This window comes from Meleagris gallopavo, chromosome 12, assembly GCF_905368555.1.
Source record: "Meleagris gallopavo chromosome 12, MGAL_WU_HG_1.1, whole genome shotgun sequence".
Lineage (NCBI taxonomy): Eukaryota > Metazoa > Chordata > Aves > Galliformes > Phasianidae > Meleagris > Meleagris gallopavo.
In genome coordinates, this window is record NC_139415.1 from 7,390,659 (window position 1) to 7,405,638 (window position 14,980).

The window sequence follows — 14,980 nt, forward strand, 5'->3', positions numbered from 1 at the left end:
ATTTTAGAATGCTGAACTGACCTGTATAATGCATTTTTTTCCTGTCAGAGATAAATGTTTTCTGCATTACCTAAGATTTTGTGTTTAATATTGCAATAATCTTGCACTAGAGGGTGGTTAATTGGTTAATTTTCTTTCCTTGGCAGTAAGCAAAGGAAAAGTGAAGTAAACTGTTTCACAAACATTCTGGTAAAAAAGATACTCTTTAGTTGGAGAGGCAGGTGAATTATGGTGGTGTAATTGCTTGCTCTTTCCTGTGCTGAAGCCTTCTGTGGTACATGGAAAGCTTGGGCCTCTTGTGATGTGAAATCTAAAAGAGCATTTGGTGAGGTGATTAACTGATTAATGTCGCATCAGATTTTGGAGGGAAAATGCAGTACTAAGCAATTACATCCTAATTTAGAAGTTGAGTTTTATTACAACAGTTTGTTATGGAGCAGCCCTTGCCCACTGGCATGACAGCTGAAACATGCAACCTCAGTTTCTTTGAGAGCCTTTGGGACCCTTTCTCAGGCATTTGGAGAATCTAATTACAGAGTGCCGAGTTCCCACAGAAGACCAGTTCTAGTTCAGGTTGCAGATCACCTGTACTTAGCTGAGTTGTTAGTCACTTAGCCTCAAAAGGCTCAGCTGTTTGTTTTTGTGCAGACGTCTGCACTCTCCCAGAGAGTCTGAAAATGAAACATCAGTCAAATCAGCTGGAAGACAGCCTTTCCTCATCCCCACAGACAGCGTTGGAATTAAATTTCATTAACCTACTGGTGTCTCACATGGCAAATGTCCTGCATGTGTTTATGTTTACTACTGCTTGTACTTCTATTTTTACATCTGTAGTTAGCTTCCAGTTGGGTGAAATCAACACTTGTTTATTTCTTTTTTTAACTTATCACCATCTTCCCAATTCCCTTGATGACGAAGTTGATTCTTACTCCTTTGTCCTACTTTCTTCTGCTTCTTCCTCTGCTTCTTGTTTTCAGTCTCCCTTGACCATCTCTCTTGCTTTGCTTGCTTTATTTCTGACTTTGTTCCTTCCTTTATCATGATAATGCTTTCACACATGATATAAACTCGTGTATTTTGTTCGTTTCCCTAGTTCTATGGTTTCTCCTTTATCTCTTTATCTCCAGCTCTGTCTGCAGCTTTCCTGTCTTGCTAGGAATGGAGTGCTTAGAGCAATAAGGAGAGAGGAGAAAATACCATACGCATGCTCTCCATCACAACATGGATGTTCTGCTTCCCTCAAAATCTGGGTTCCCAAGCAGCGTGTCTGCATTTAGTCATGTTTGTTTGTGGTTATTTACTGTGGATGAGGGCTTATACAGAGTTGGACTGTTCACTAAGGGAGCAGGGGTTGCTGAATTTAATAATAAGACTATCTTATCCCTGAAGTTTCACTGCTGGAGAGATTTCTGCTGGAGTAGAAGTCTTCCCCTACTGGGCCTGCTGACATTGTAAAATACGTAAGTTGTTGGTCTAGTTCAGTGACGCCTTTTGTAGTGATGATAAGAATACTGCATCAGGAGTCTTTGCCTTGCCTGCTGGGGAACTGCATATGTGCACTCCCTTTCTTGCAGACACCCTAGCTGATGTAGATAGAAATCGGTGAAGAACACTTCTTCAGAGAAGGCCGTATTAAGAAATTGTGTCTCGCGTGGGTGAATGAGCCTTGGGGCTTTGTAACAACCAGTGCCTCCGTAAAATGTGGATCCCAAGGTGTAAATTAATGCTCACCCTTTTGTCCTACCAACAGAGTAAGACGTTTCATTCATTTCTTTTACATTTCAGACCACTGACCACTTAGTGTCTCTGTACTGTGGAGGAACGGTAACGCTGTTAGTGCAATTTCTAAGTATATATAGCAAGAGTGATGTATTGGTTATGCTCCTATGAATAAAACTGTGATTTAGATTTGTGGTTTTTGTCTTCTGCAGGATACCATATTTTGAAACCAGTGCAGCTAATGGGAATAATGTAAGCAAAGCCATTGATACACTGCTTGACCTCATCATGAAGCGCATGGAGCGATGTGTGGATAAATCCTGGATCCCAGAAGGGGTAGTGCGTTCCAATGGGCACAGTTCTACAGAACAATTGAGTGAGGAGCAAGAAAAAGGCAAATGTGGCTGCTGACTCAGCTACAATTAAACTTAATGTACATGCTAAGTTATAGTACAGTTGCAGCTTAACTGTTTAACTTACAGACAAATCACATCTCATGTAATGAGCATTATTAACTCTTGATAATAATTTTTGTGCTTTCCTCTCAAACAACATTGCAGGGTATGCAGTTTATTAGTGATGGGATAAGTTCATCAGCTTGATGTAGTAGCATATTCCCTAAATTCTCTACTTTGGAAGGAAGGGAAGGAGAGGACTTTTAATTAACAAGTGTAAAAGCATATTTATGTATGGGCAGTAAGAAAAGGTAGGTTTCTGAAATGAGGATTTTCATATGCTTCTTGAAGGTTCCATTAACTCCAAAGAGTAAGCATTTAGATTAGATATTGTGACTACTCTTAGTGTCTGCAAACTAGCAAGCTTGACCAGCATGGAGTCTTTTAACAGAAACATTTAATCATTTCATCAATCAGTGACAATCATAGAGAACAAATCTTGTATTTTTTGCAAAAGCCTGTAAGCAACTTTTCATTATTTTCTCAAACCATCAGTATTTAGTGATAAAAGCCAAAAGAAAGATATTTTACATAGAATGAAAAACTTTTTAGAGAAGCACAGGGATGCATACATAGAGCACTTTTCGTAGGTCACGAATGTGAACATTTAAACTGCAACTGTACTATATCAAATATAGTCAACAGAGCCCGCGACACCTCCTGACATCATTTGAATTTCTGGAACATATGTATACATATATTGATATGTCAATGGTGTAAGTGTATATCCGTTACGTTCTTTGCTATTGTTTTAACAGGAGTGTAGGTAATGTAGATGTCAGCAAACTTTCATCTGAAATAGTGCTTTGTTGTTTTTTTTGTTTGTTTGTTTTTTAAACCAAACACAGATTTGGAATGTTTCTTCAAATTTGGATTGAGAAATGAATAGTGATTGATTGTCTTCTGGCGAAATGCAGCTGAGATATCAGTTCTGTCTAAATCAGTATTTCTATAAATTTATAACGCTTATTTTCTGCTGCCAACTTTTGTGTTCTGTACATCTTGGTTATCATATATTCACCTATGGCATGTTAATTTCTTTAAAAATGAATAGAGTTACTCCTCCCCCCCTCCACTTACAGATCACATGAATGTCAATTTTGGTTTTGGTGTTATTCTTCAATCATTCTTATTTATTCTTATGACAACCTGAAGAACAATCAGTATTTGTTGGTGTTTTTTTTTTTCTTTTGTCCAAACAGATTTATAAGATTTGCCTACCAACTTGTTTTCTACCCTGGCAGATGTTGTATAAATCAAAAGTATTGCCAATTAAAGTCAACACACCAAACTGAGTCTTCTTACAGACTTTCCACAGCAGTTTGTTTACAGAAGTCGAAAGCTAACACTTATTTAGAAATGATATATTTATTTATTTAAATATTCTGTCTATTTGGCTACTGCAATTTCAGGCAGATGTCTGTATCAGTTACGAACGTGAATTGCAATGTAACACATTTTTTTGAAGGACCAAAAATGTTTCTGGAATAGGAGCTCATAAGGAAAAAAAACCCTTTATATTATACGTAGCCTCTGGTTATACTAAGAATGCAAGAATAAGTGTTAAGACATGGTTCTTAAAATATTTTACAAAGTAATGTATTCTTCTTTAACAGCAACATGTAAATATTAGATTTTTATCATAACCTACACAGAATATTTTAAAAGTGCAATATAATTTGACTACTTTGGGGCTAGGATAAAGATGAAAGAAATTTATATTGAATAAATGTAGTTTTTTCTATTATGTCATACCAAGATTCTAAAGTGCTTGTGGACCAGAGTTACTGTAGTTTAACTCAGTGCCTTTTGAAGTTATCATCAGGTTTCTGACCAGTAAAGTATCAAACTCTACTGTAGGACACAAATACATTTCAATGTACTTAAGTGTCTGAATTTATTTTAATAGAACTCTGCTTTTCAGAGGGTTGCAGTGGAACTTCGTCATGCATTAACTTTAATGAAAGTTCCTGTGTTAATAGCTCCATCCAGTTCCTGAAGAGAGTGAGGGCTATTGCAGCCAACTTCTGAGCTAAGTGACTATGAAATGCTGTTTAAAAAATAAATAAATAAATAAAATCCTTTTGGATACCTACGTTTAGATTGGATGATTGGATATTAGATATTAAATACTATAACTGTCATATTTTTGTCATGCATATTATATGTAACTATTTACTGTATAAAAAGAGTCTACATAAAATTGCTTTGATGTAAGCCTTAAATCTTATGGCACACTTCAATCTTCTTTTGTTGTCTTTTTAGCTCTCATGAGAAGTTATGTTAAATGCTTATTGATGGTGAGCTGCAGTATTCTTATCAGTCTGCTGCTGGTTTTGAAGAAAGAAAGAAAACTTTGATGTTATGAGGAAAATGGTATTTCAAGAAAAGCTTTTTTCCATGCAGTGTTAGCTGAGAATGTTGAGATCTGTAATAGAACAGAAGGTTTCAGAAAGCGTTTGCATTAAGATGTTTCATTCTTATGAATATAAAATGATTAAACATTCCTGCTCTAAACTTCATTAGCTTTTGTTGAACTGAATTGTGGCATTACTGGTTGTCATCAGTTCAACATCTGTGTTGTGTGCTGCTGTCCCTCTGCCTTACGGCTTTTTTTTTAGGTTAGATGCACATAAACTCCCTTCTCTGGCTGCAGTGCTTCTTGTTCTTTCCTGGCACTGACCAGAGCCGTCAGCTGGGGCAGCTGGTGCTTCCTGCGTGGTGCCACAAGCAGCCCAGTACATAGAAGAGAGTAGAGGTGACACTTCCATGTTTGTAAGACATTGAGAAAGTTGCTAATATGAGCTCATAGCCACAAGGAATCAGAAACTGGACCAGGTGCCCAGAGATGTTAGTGCATCTCATCTTTGAAGGCAATACAACCTCAGCTGAATGGGGCCTTGAGCTACCTGGTGTAATTTGTCATGCTTTGAACAGGAGTTTGGTCTAAATGACCTCTAGCAGTCTATTCCAACCAGTTGTATGCTCTGAGTCACAGGGACAAAAAACTCAGCCTGAAAACAAAGGACTGCAATTGCAAGTAACGAAAGGCAGGGCTGCCCTAGCCCTAAGTAAATGTGTTTACTCCTGTTGGGTTTTTGCGTCCGGTTGTAAACGTGCTGTCTTCACACCTTCCCTCATAAAGCTGACGAGAGTGTGCGTCTCTGCCATTTCTGCCCATCAGCTGGCATCAGATAGGAACATCTTCCGTGCCTCCGGCCCAGAGCTGCCGGGGGAGCCACCTCTCCGCAAGCCCAGCACACAGCCTTTCCGGGTTTCCGTGCCGCCCTGACCCCGTGCGCACGGCAGGGGGCGCCCGTGCCCCGCTACAGCGCCGCTCCGCTCCGGCCCCGCACGGACTCCGCTTCGCTGCGGTGTTGGCACCCCACGACCGCCAGGGGGCGCCGTGGGGGCACGCGCCCCGCCGCTTCCGGTCAGCTGAGGGAGCGCTTCCGGCGGGGCCTGCGGATCGGTTCGGCGCGGCCATGAGGATCGAGAAGTGCTACTTCTGCTCCGGGCCCATTTACCCGGGCCACGGCGTCATGTTCGTGCGCAACGACTGCAAGGTACTGCCTGGGGGGCGGGAAAGGGCTCTCGTAGCCGGCCCGGGCCCGGTGTGCGCGGCCTCAGGACCGCTCCGGCGGCGGCCCCGTGCTTTCCGGGAGGGCCGCGGGCTCCGCGCTGCCGGCAGGTCTGTGAGCAGCGGGCCGATGTGACGCGACGCGTCCGGTTGCGGCCGTCACAGCAAGGCGCGCACAGCCGCTCGGGCTTCGTGTCGATGCGACAGCTGGGTACGCGCGGGGTCCCAGCCTCCGATTTGCTCGGTGCCGCGCCCGTAGGGCACTGCAGAGCCCGGTGTGAAACGGAGCGTGCCCAGATCGCTGCCTTCCGACGTGTCAGAGCCGATACCGGCACGGCCGCTCCCCGTCTGAGTCACGGCCTCGGCAGCTGGCGGTGATCCGGCCGGGCGCCGCTGCTTTTCCCGGGGAAGGCCGCGAGGTGCAGAGGTTGCAGCGCTCACGAGAGCGGCGGGTTTGGCAAAGCTAAGGAGAAGCTCGTGGCAGGGAATGTAGAAACGTAACTATTGCTAAGGACTTACTGTGCTGTATTCCATTTTTTTGGAAGCCAAGCCAGGCTGGGTGGACCCTGGAAGGTCTGGTGTTCTGGGCACCCAACACACAGCAGGAGTTGGTGCAAGGTGGGCTTTAAGGTCTCTTCCAACACAAACCGTTCCACTATTGTGTTTCTCCTTTTCCTTTCTTATCACAATGGCATCTCCCTACCTGCTCCTTCTGACTGGAAGGCATCGGCTGGACTGAGGCAGTTTGGGATGGAGTTGAGGATAGGGTTCTTCATAGCTCGGTGTTTTGCTACGTATCTTCAGTGCTGCATTAAGTGAAGGCTATTGACTGAAGTTTCTTTTATGCACCTGTAACAGTCCTGAAAAACACCACTTGGATGAACATAAGGTGCTTCTATGGCTAGCAGGGGCAGATGCCTAAAGTGAGTCTGGCAAAACATAGTTATAAAATTGAAGTACAGTGTTTTATTTCTATGGCTGCTTTCAAGAAACATATTCTAAGCTGGGAGTGGCAGAGTGAGATCTAAATATAGGCAATAAAATAAAATAGCTGTTAGTTCTTTATGGGTACAATAGCAACTATTTAATGAGAAAAGATTTTGTGTTACGGATTCATTCCTGTCATCAGGCTTTGGTAACTATTAAAGATTTCATAACAACTTGGGAACTAAATAACTTGTTGATGTAATGAAGTGCAGTAATGCACAGCAGCTCGTGTGTCGTGGGCAGGATGGCAGGCACTTTATGCTAACTTCCTTCTGTACCTGATCTCATGAGGCGGTTGCGCAGCTCATTGAGTGATACTGGGAACCCCCTTGGTGAGGAGCTCTTCATCTGTTCACCACTTTTTGGTAATGTACAGGGGATGAAATGGATGCAGCCTTGAAGTCAACAACACACAAAAGCAGTCTGCACCAAATGTTTAATGGTATCCTTTTTCCTCTCAGTTTTGATTTAAATTATTGAAAATGAACTGCATAGGTTATATAAAATACAGTAGTGACTTGGAAAATATAAGGCAATTTCAAGTCACTCTGTGAAATAAATGACCTTAATAGGCCATGTTAAATGAAAAGTCTTGAAAAGTAGAGCATTTAGTGGTATTTAAATGCTGGAAATTTAATAGTATTTTCAATGATACTTAACAATATTGAAGATAGTTTTCCATCTCTTACCTTGAAAATGAATGTGGAACTGTTTTTTATTGCTTTTCAATTCAGTACCAGCAGGGACCTGGGGTTATGCTATTGGGATCAGGGGTTATGCTATTGTATGTTGTTGACTTCAAGGTTGCAGTTTAATTTGAACTAATTTTGGTAATTCTGCTTCATGCACTGAATTTTGTGCTTTATAGGTTAAAATGGTAGAGCCTTACTGGAAGAAGAATATTTTGGTTTTGAGGAAGCTGTGATATGAAAAATAAAGCAAGTGTTGCCATGTCTCTCTTGGATTTCAAGCCCAGGAAATAGTTCCAGCTGGGCGTAGGGATTTTGTGTCCATCTTTATTATTCAGCCAGATGTAACCCCACAAATTCACATGTATTGACACAAGTAAAAATAAAATGTAATTCACTTCTGTAGATGAGTGGCATAACTGTACGTGGCAGTATGTAGAGATCTGTAGCATAGATAGAAAAACGGGAGCAAGAAAAGCCAACAGAAAACAGTCAGTGCTGTGGTATGTGCTGTAACTGCTGTCAGTAAGTTCAGTCCAAGACGTGACAGTGTGCTCAGGGCTCCTCCTGCGTGCTGCTCTGACAGATTTAAAGCTGCATCCCAAAAAACTTCTTTGTTGTTGTTGTTGTATTATCACATTGAAAAAATGAGAGGTGTGAGGATTTCTTGTTGTCAAGATGGCTCTGTGTCTAAAAAGTGCTGACAGGTGTAGAAAATTATTTATTCACAGTACAGGTTTGGTTTTATCTTTTTTTTTTTTTTCAGATGATACTTCTCACAACTCTCCTGTATTTTATTTTTAACCAGCTTAGCTGTGTTTGTGTATGCCACTGACAGCTGTGAAAGTGACTTTATAAAGGAAAAAACAGAAGAGTGCTTGAATTTGTTTCACGAGTGGAAACTTTATCAAAGAAACCAAACTCTTGGTGTTGATGTCATTATGGGCGATGCCAGTCCTTGTGTATTGTCCTCGTCTTGTTCTCTTTCTGAACAATGAACGTATGACTTCCAGTGATTTTTGTAGTCAGGGGCACCCCTGAACATTCAGACCTTGGTGTGTCCATCTTCCTTTTGTCTTGCTTCTGCCCCTGGTGCTTTCTGCCTGCTCTCATTCACATTTTACAGCTTATTCACCCTATCACTGTAAGCATGGTTATGCTGCATTGTTTGAGAGTTGCTGATGAGGAGACCCATCTGGTTTCTAAATGCCAAATTGTACTGAGTGTCTTAGATTGCCTCATTTGTTAATGCAGTGGTCTTGCATATAATGAAACTTGCTGTATTTAACATGGCACTGAATGTAAAATACATCAGTAGACATAAAGGAAATGTGTTGATTTAGTTTTTCTGCATAGAATTCTGTTGAAATGTAACGTAAATATTGACTTTTGGAAAGATTATTCTTTTTGTATGTTATAGAAACTCCAATGTTCAATACTATGCTTGCATTTGGGCAGGAACAATGTGATTTGACCCCAAGGTTTCTTTTTTTTTTCTCCCCCCTTCCCTCCACCCCCAAGATATTTAGATTCTGCAAATCAAAATGTCATAAAAACTTCAAGAAGAAGAGAAACCCAAGAAAGATCAGATGGACCAAAGCATTCCGAAAAGCAGCTGGCAAAGAATTGACAGTGGTAAGGAGATGAACTTTTTATATTACACAAGACATTTCTGAGGGACTGGCTTATTCAGAGTGGCTGAGGATACCGTCAGTCGGTCCCCTCGTGTTTGGAATTAAGGTGGTTTGTTGGTCATTGTGAGGCAGTAGTAGTTTATGCATGCAGGTAAGATTGTGTGACTTAGAACATCTGTACTCTTAAGGGGTTTCTTTTTACTCTGTGCTGTGTTCTGATGACACAAAATGATGCTGTATATTGTGTGTGTGTGTGTGTGTGGGGGGCAGGGAACAATCCTCAGGTAAGTCAGTGTAAAAGTAAGTATGTCCCCTTCAAAAAAAGGGAAAAAATATAGGCTTCCCCATCAGCCTGTCCCAAACCCCCTGGTGTCATTGATGAGAATACTTCACAATTTCAAATGAATTTATATTGTTTCAATATTCTTAAAATGAAATGGTTTATTTTTGAACTTTTTCAAAACTAGAGGCTGTTGAATAATACTGGTTTGACCTCCACTGTATGCTGTTGACTCTCTATGTGTTCAGTTTTGCCTTCTGTGTGTCTGGTCTGCTTTGTAGTTTCTACTCCGCAGTAGAACTCTGTTCTCTGTGTCTTGTTAAGAAGAAAATGGGGATGGTTTGGTAAATAGTTCTCTTCAAATGAATCTCTGTGTCTTCTGCTGCTACAGTGTCTAACACTTTCACGTATTACCTTCTAGTTTAGCAATCTCTGAAGGTCTTTAGAATACAGGAATTGATATTCTAAAACGCACACAAAAAAAACAAATCACCACAAATACTCATAGTTGAGTGCTGCGGTAGGAATGTATGGGTCTAAATATATTTCTGTATATAACCTGTATTTGCTCTTTCTTAATATAGGACAATTCATTTGAATTTGAAAAACGTAGAAATGAACCAGTAAAATACCAGAGAGAGCTGTGGAACAAGACTGGTGAGTAATTTTAGAGGGAAAAAAAAACAAAAGAAAAAAAAGCTGAGAAGTCAGCTTCTAAAGACCAGGTTTTGAGGAGACATGTTAGAATATTTATGTTTTGTAGTGATTGTTCTTTGAAGTTACTGGAATGATGGCCAGATTTTTAGATGTGGAGCACGTATGAGTTGTGCACAGGTGTGGGCTTACGCTGGGTTTTATTTTTTTAGATGCTGGTTGGAAAACAAGCTGTAGCATTACTCTAGTTGAATTGCTATCTTCGACAAACCTTAGTGGTTCTCCAGCTTTCCAAGAGTCTCAGTGTAAACCTTTTACACTGTGGTACCATTGTTTGTTCCCAGTCATTCTGCTTTAGTTTGTTTTATAAATAAATAAAATGGAAGAGTTACTTTGTAAGCCAAGAATAAATGCTATGAAGGGGAAGATGGTAACTTCTCATTTTAAGTAAAGTCTTCTGTTGTAATGCACGTAAAAGTGAAAACATTACTAAGTTTTAAAATAGATTCCTTGTAATTGAAACATGCTCTGCTAAAAAAGTATGTATTTTCATCTGTATGTATCTGAGCACGCTTAATGCAACTTTTGCTTTGTTTCAGTTGATGCAATGAAGAGGGTGGAGGAAATAAAGCAAAAACGCCAAGCTAGATTTATTATGAACAGGTGAGGAAATGTATTTGTATTATGAGAGCTCTTACACATCTGCATTAGAAATTCAGTCTTTCCAGAGCAATCACAAACAAGAGTTTTAAAAGGCTCTTTGCTTTGTACACATACAGCAGTCAAAGCAATGGGGTAAAAATAATTTGAGTGGATTCTCCTCTGCTACCTAACTACTGTGCTATATTGGCTGCCAAAGAAAATGTAGCTTTTGGATGCTCAGTGGTAGTAGAATGGCTCATTCTTAGTGGCTTGGAGTCTCAAACAAATTTCTGGTAAGAGTTAATACAGTGCTGACATTTTTTCTTACTTTCTGATCTTGCGTCCAATATACATCTGAATAAGTTTTCAAATAAAGTTTGCCTTTGTTTCCTTACAAGAGTTATTTGCCACTATATTCCTTCAGCTAAATTTGTGCTTTGTGTTAAACGGAAAACATGCACCACCTTCTTGAAGGTAATGTAATTTCTCTCCTTGATAGATTAAAGAAGAGCAAAGAATTGCAGAAGGCAGAAGACATCAAAGAAGTCAAACAGAACATCCACCTTCTTCGTGCTCCACATGCAGGTAAGAGCTTGATGTACCTGGTTTGCTTAGGTTAATTAACAGGTGTCTATAATTTTGTGATTAATATTGCAAAGTTTTTTTTTTCGGTGTCTTATTCAACTGATGAATAACCATGCACAATTTTTTTAGAATTAAGATGGCTACTGAATGTAGAAAATAGCTCTTGCCACTTAATGATTGATAGAAAATACAGTAGACAAATTGGTTTTTTTTTTAGCTAATTGTGAAAATGTAGATGCTTTGCAATTCTCTATGTTGAAACTCATATGAGAGCACTTTTTCTACAATGTAATCTTAGCTTTTTTAGTATGATGATATTTTTATTAATTTTCACTAAAATCTCTGCCTACTACATGTAAAATTTCATACATTCTTTATGAACTGCGTTCTTAAACTGACTGTGGTTGTGGATACCTATTCCTCCTAAATAATTTTCTGCTTTCCAAACCTCTTATAACAAGAACTAGTTTGTTAGATTATATTGATAAAAGTGAATTTAAAAATATTTATTAAAAAAACCAACAGAGCTAATGAAACACAGTTATAGAAGTTGGAGTAAAATATCCATTAGTCCTTGTTCTATAAAAATTACTAGTGATTTTGTCTCAGCTGGAAGCGGGATATATTATTATTAGATGTTAACTAGAATTCTCTTACACTTTTTTTCAAATTATATGTTTGCATTAGCTACAGTATATGATTGCATGTGTGTGAAATGGGCTTTTGTCAGGATATACTTAATGTTTTTATTTGCTTTTTGACTTTGCTTGTGTTAGGTGAATGATGCACAATAACATGTAGTGCATCTGTTTCTCAGACATTTTCCTCTTCAGTCTCTTGGATGAAAGAGAGCAAAATTAAATGTCAATCTTGTAGGGGTTTTTTAATTATTATTTAAAATTAACGTCATTGCCACTCAGTGCAGCATTCAGGAAGGCTTAAATCTTCATATATAATGAATGTGTGAAGGCCATTAGTCTCTTAAAATTAATGCTTTTTTTTTGTATGCAAAGTTCCGTTAGGTATTGCTAGCTATATCAAAGCTTGTCATAGTAGACGAAAAAATATATTGACTGCATTTTAGATGTTGTGTAACAATGGTATCAACTTTTCTACTATACCAATTATTTTATAACTTTAGATGGTGATAGTAATTAACAGTAAATACTTCTAAGCTAGATGGGTTTATTGCTAAACAACTGCTTGCTAAATAGCAGCTGTTGGACCTGTTGAGGCATCTTTAAATTTAATATTTATTTGTTTTGAAGGCAAACCGAAACAACTGGAGGAGAAAATGGTGCAGAAGCTACAAGAGGATGTGGCCATGGAAGAAGACTCTTAAAATGCTTGTATTTCTTATTGCAATTTCCTCAGCATTTAACAGTTGCTTACTGTTTCACCTGGCTTCACTTGGAGCTGTGCTTGCAATTGAAGAAAAATACTTTTTAATAAATAGTGGACGCTTAGAGTTTGAATTATTTTTGTTGTTATAAAACAAAATAAGATGGATAACGGTTTGGACAGTAATTACAGCTATCTAATTCAAGAAAACCTTGTCAATGGGATGAAAAGTAAAGTATGTTATTTGAGATGTATTCTTTGTTATCCAGAAAGAAAATGTAATTTTCCCTTTTCCTGATAAAAGAAGTTGCTACTAGACCTTTGTTGTTTTTTCTGTTCTTCCCTGGTGGTAAAAGCAGGTGAGAATGTATAGTAATGGTAACAGGCTGGAGGAGGTTCTATTATTTTTCTTCAGTGCAATGGAGATTTATTTTCACTCTGGTCTTTGGGAAAATTGTTCAGTTTGTTATGAATGCAGACTGCATTTTTTTAATTTCCTCTTAAAGTCTGTCTCCTCAAGATTACAGTGCAGATGACATCTACACCTAGCAATGCTACCTTGTATGTAGGACTTACTGACATTTGGAAAGTAGTAGTGGTGATCACATCCAGCCTGGAGTTGAAACTGCCATCTTCCTGAGCTGCTTAAATTCAAATTTGACTTACAATAACAATGATTGAGCTGCTGAATAAATCACACTTCTAACTGTTTTTTCCTAATGCTCAGGATTATTTTGATAGAAGGGAAACTCATGTTAAGCGGAGGTATTTGCATATCATGGCAGCATTTGTGCAGTGTTCATCAGTACCGAGATACATACTTTGCTGTTTATCCACAACTGTGTGATTAGAGAAGCCTTTCAAAAGTATTTAAAATAACATTTACTTGTCAGTGCTAATTGCCCTGTAAAATAATAATTTATGGTTCTGTTCTGAATTTGAATATGTCCTGTATCAGTTGGTAAACCTCCTACCGCCTACTTGTGTATTGTGTGCCTCAGGAAAGTTGTGTTTGAACGTGGTAAGAGAGGCAACGGGGAGTGTGTGAAATAAATGGGTATTATGCTGTGTTTTTCATCTTTTGATTTATGAATTATGTTCTTGTGTTTAAAATCTGTCATATTTATATGAGATAAAAGTGCTAGTAATACAAACATATAATTTCACGTTTTCATGAAATAATTTTCAGCGAAGCAACTCGTTTGACTTCCTGAGCAGCTGAAAAAGCACATTTTATTTCCAGCCAGGGAGTTAAGTAATTGAGATTGCTGTACTGGGAGCTGGGTCAGGTTTGGGATGCAATATGGCAAAAGAAAGAGCATTATGAAGATGTTTAATTGTCTTTCCTCTTCCAGTATGTTAACTGTATGGGTTCGAGGAGAGCAGGGGGAAAGTACTAATGAGATCAGTGTAAAAATTGAGAGGCAACCATTAATTTGTAGTATTTGTGTACCATGTTACAGAAACTTAAGAGTAATGCTAGGTCTTCTCTGCAGGGTAGCGTTTCTGTTTTATGAGCTGTTTAGTTTTCTCTGAAGTTTGCTAATATTTATTCTTACATTTATTGGCAGAGATTTGGAGGGAAGGCAGGGATTACTTGGTTTCTGAGTGTTGGAAATAGTTCATTTGTTTCAAAGTGTCCAGCCTATAGATTTTGGTTTAATGGCCCATGAAATATATGTGTTTTAAATATGAAAGTTTCCTATTAATTTTAAAGCATTGCTGGATTTGTTTTGCAGGGTAAGTATTGAATTTTTTCCTTAATCCTGAGATACTTTTTCTAAGATCTAATTACAGGATTTTTTTTTTTTTGCTGAATTTTAAGGAGCTGATTCATGTTCAACGAGTGCCAATTTTTAATTTTCTTCCAAAATAAGTCTGTGCTAAGCAGAGAAAGGTAATGAATACCATTTCACGTTATGCACTATTTATAAATAACCCTTCATATGAAGATTGCTTAACACTGAATATCAAAGCATGTATTTTTTCTGTCCACATATCTTTAAAAGAGTTGCAATATTTGAGATTCTTGCTTGTGTGCTGTGTGAAGGTCTGTGGGGTGTTATGAGAAGAGCCGTTTGTGGGATACCGTCATCTATCCGAAGTTTCCTGCCGGTTGCACGTGTAGCTTAACCTGTGTAGTTCCTTCTGACTCGCTGCATAACAGCTGTAACTGCGAGAAGGGCAGCTGCAAAGCTAGCACGGCAGCGACCTGTTGTGCAGGCACGCCATGTCTGTGAGGAGCAACGGCTCGAAGCCTGCTGCGAGCAATCTGTGAGTACGAGTAGCTAGGGAATCCGTGAGCAGCCGAGTGCTGCACTGATTCCTTAGAAATCACTTTTTTTTGCTTTAGGTTTTGTGGGACACTGAATTAGTGGGAGGTGGAGAGAAGTGTTTGTTTTTGTGTTGGGCAG

The 14,980-nt window shown here is 39.1% G+C and overlaps 2 protein-coding genes across 2 annotated transcripts in view; both read left to right on the forward strand.

Annotated features, from left to right (window-relative positions):
• RAB27A (RAB27A, member RAS oncogene family) overlaps positions 1–4,696 on the forward strand; it is a 29,625-nt gene extending 24,929 nt beyond the window's left edge. The window contains exon 7 of the mRNA XM_085234137.1: positions 1,932–4,696. Within this exon, the coding sequence (XP_085090263.1) occupies positions 1,932–2,130 (199 nt within the window). The 3' untranslated portion in view covers positions 2,131–4,696. The remainder of the gene's footprint in view (positions 1–1,931) is intronic.
• Positions 4,697–5,581: 885 nt separating this feature from the next.
• On the forward strand, positions 5,582–13,651 carry RSL24D1 (ribosomal L24 domain containing 1). The gene is made up of 6 exons (XM_085234139.1): positions 5,582–5,740; positions 8,952–9,065; positions 9,929–10,001; positions 10,598–10,661; positions 11,140–11,225; positions 12,494–13,651. The coding sequence occupies exons 1-6, from the start codon at positions 5,660–5,662 to the stop codon at positions 12,565–12,567; spliced, it is 492 nt and encodes a 163-aa protein (XP_085090265.1). The 5' UTR covers positions 5,582–5,659; the 3' UTR covers positions 12,568–13,651.
• Positions 13,652–14,980: the final 1,329 nt, after the last annotated feature.

Bases quoted from the DNA above. Each gene is read 5' to 3' on its own strand.
- RSL24D1 (XM_085234139.1), top strand. From the start codon at position 5,660: ATGAGGATCGAGAAGTGCTACTTCTGCTCCGGGCCCATTTACCCGGGC. The intron at 9,066-9,928 runs GTAAGGAGATGA...TTCTTAATATAG, and splicing joins CTGGCAAAGAATTGACAGTG to GACAATTCATTTGAATTTGA. The intron at 11,226-12,493 runs GTAAGAGCTTGA...TTTGTTTTGAAG, and splicing joins TCTTCGTGCTCCACATGCAG to GCAAACCGAAACAACTGGAG.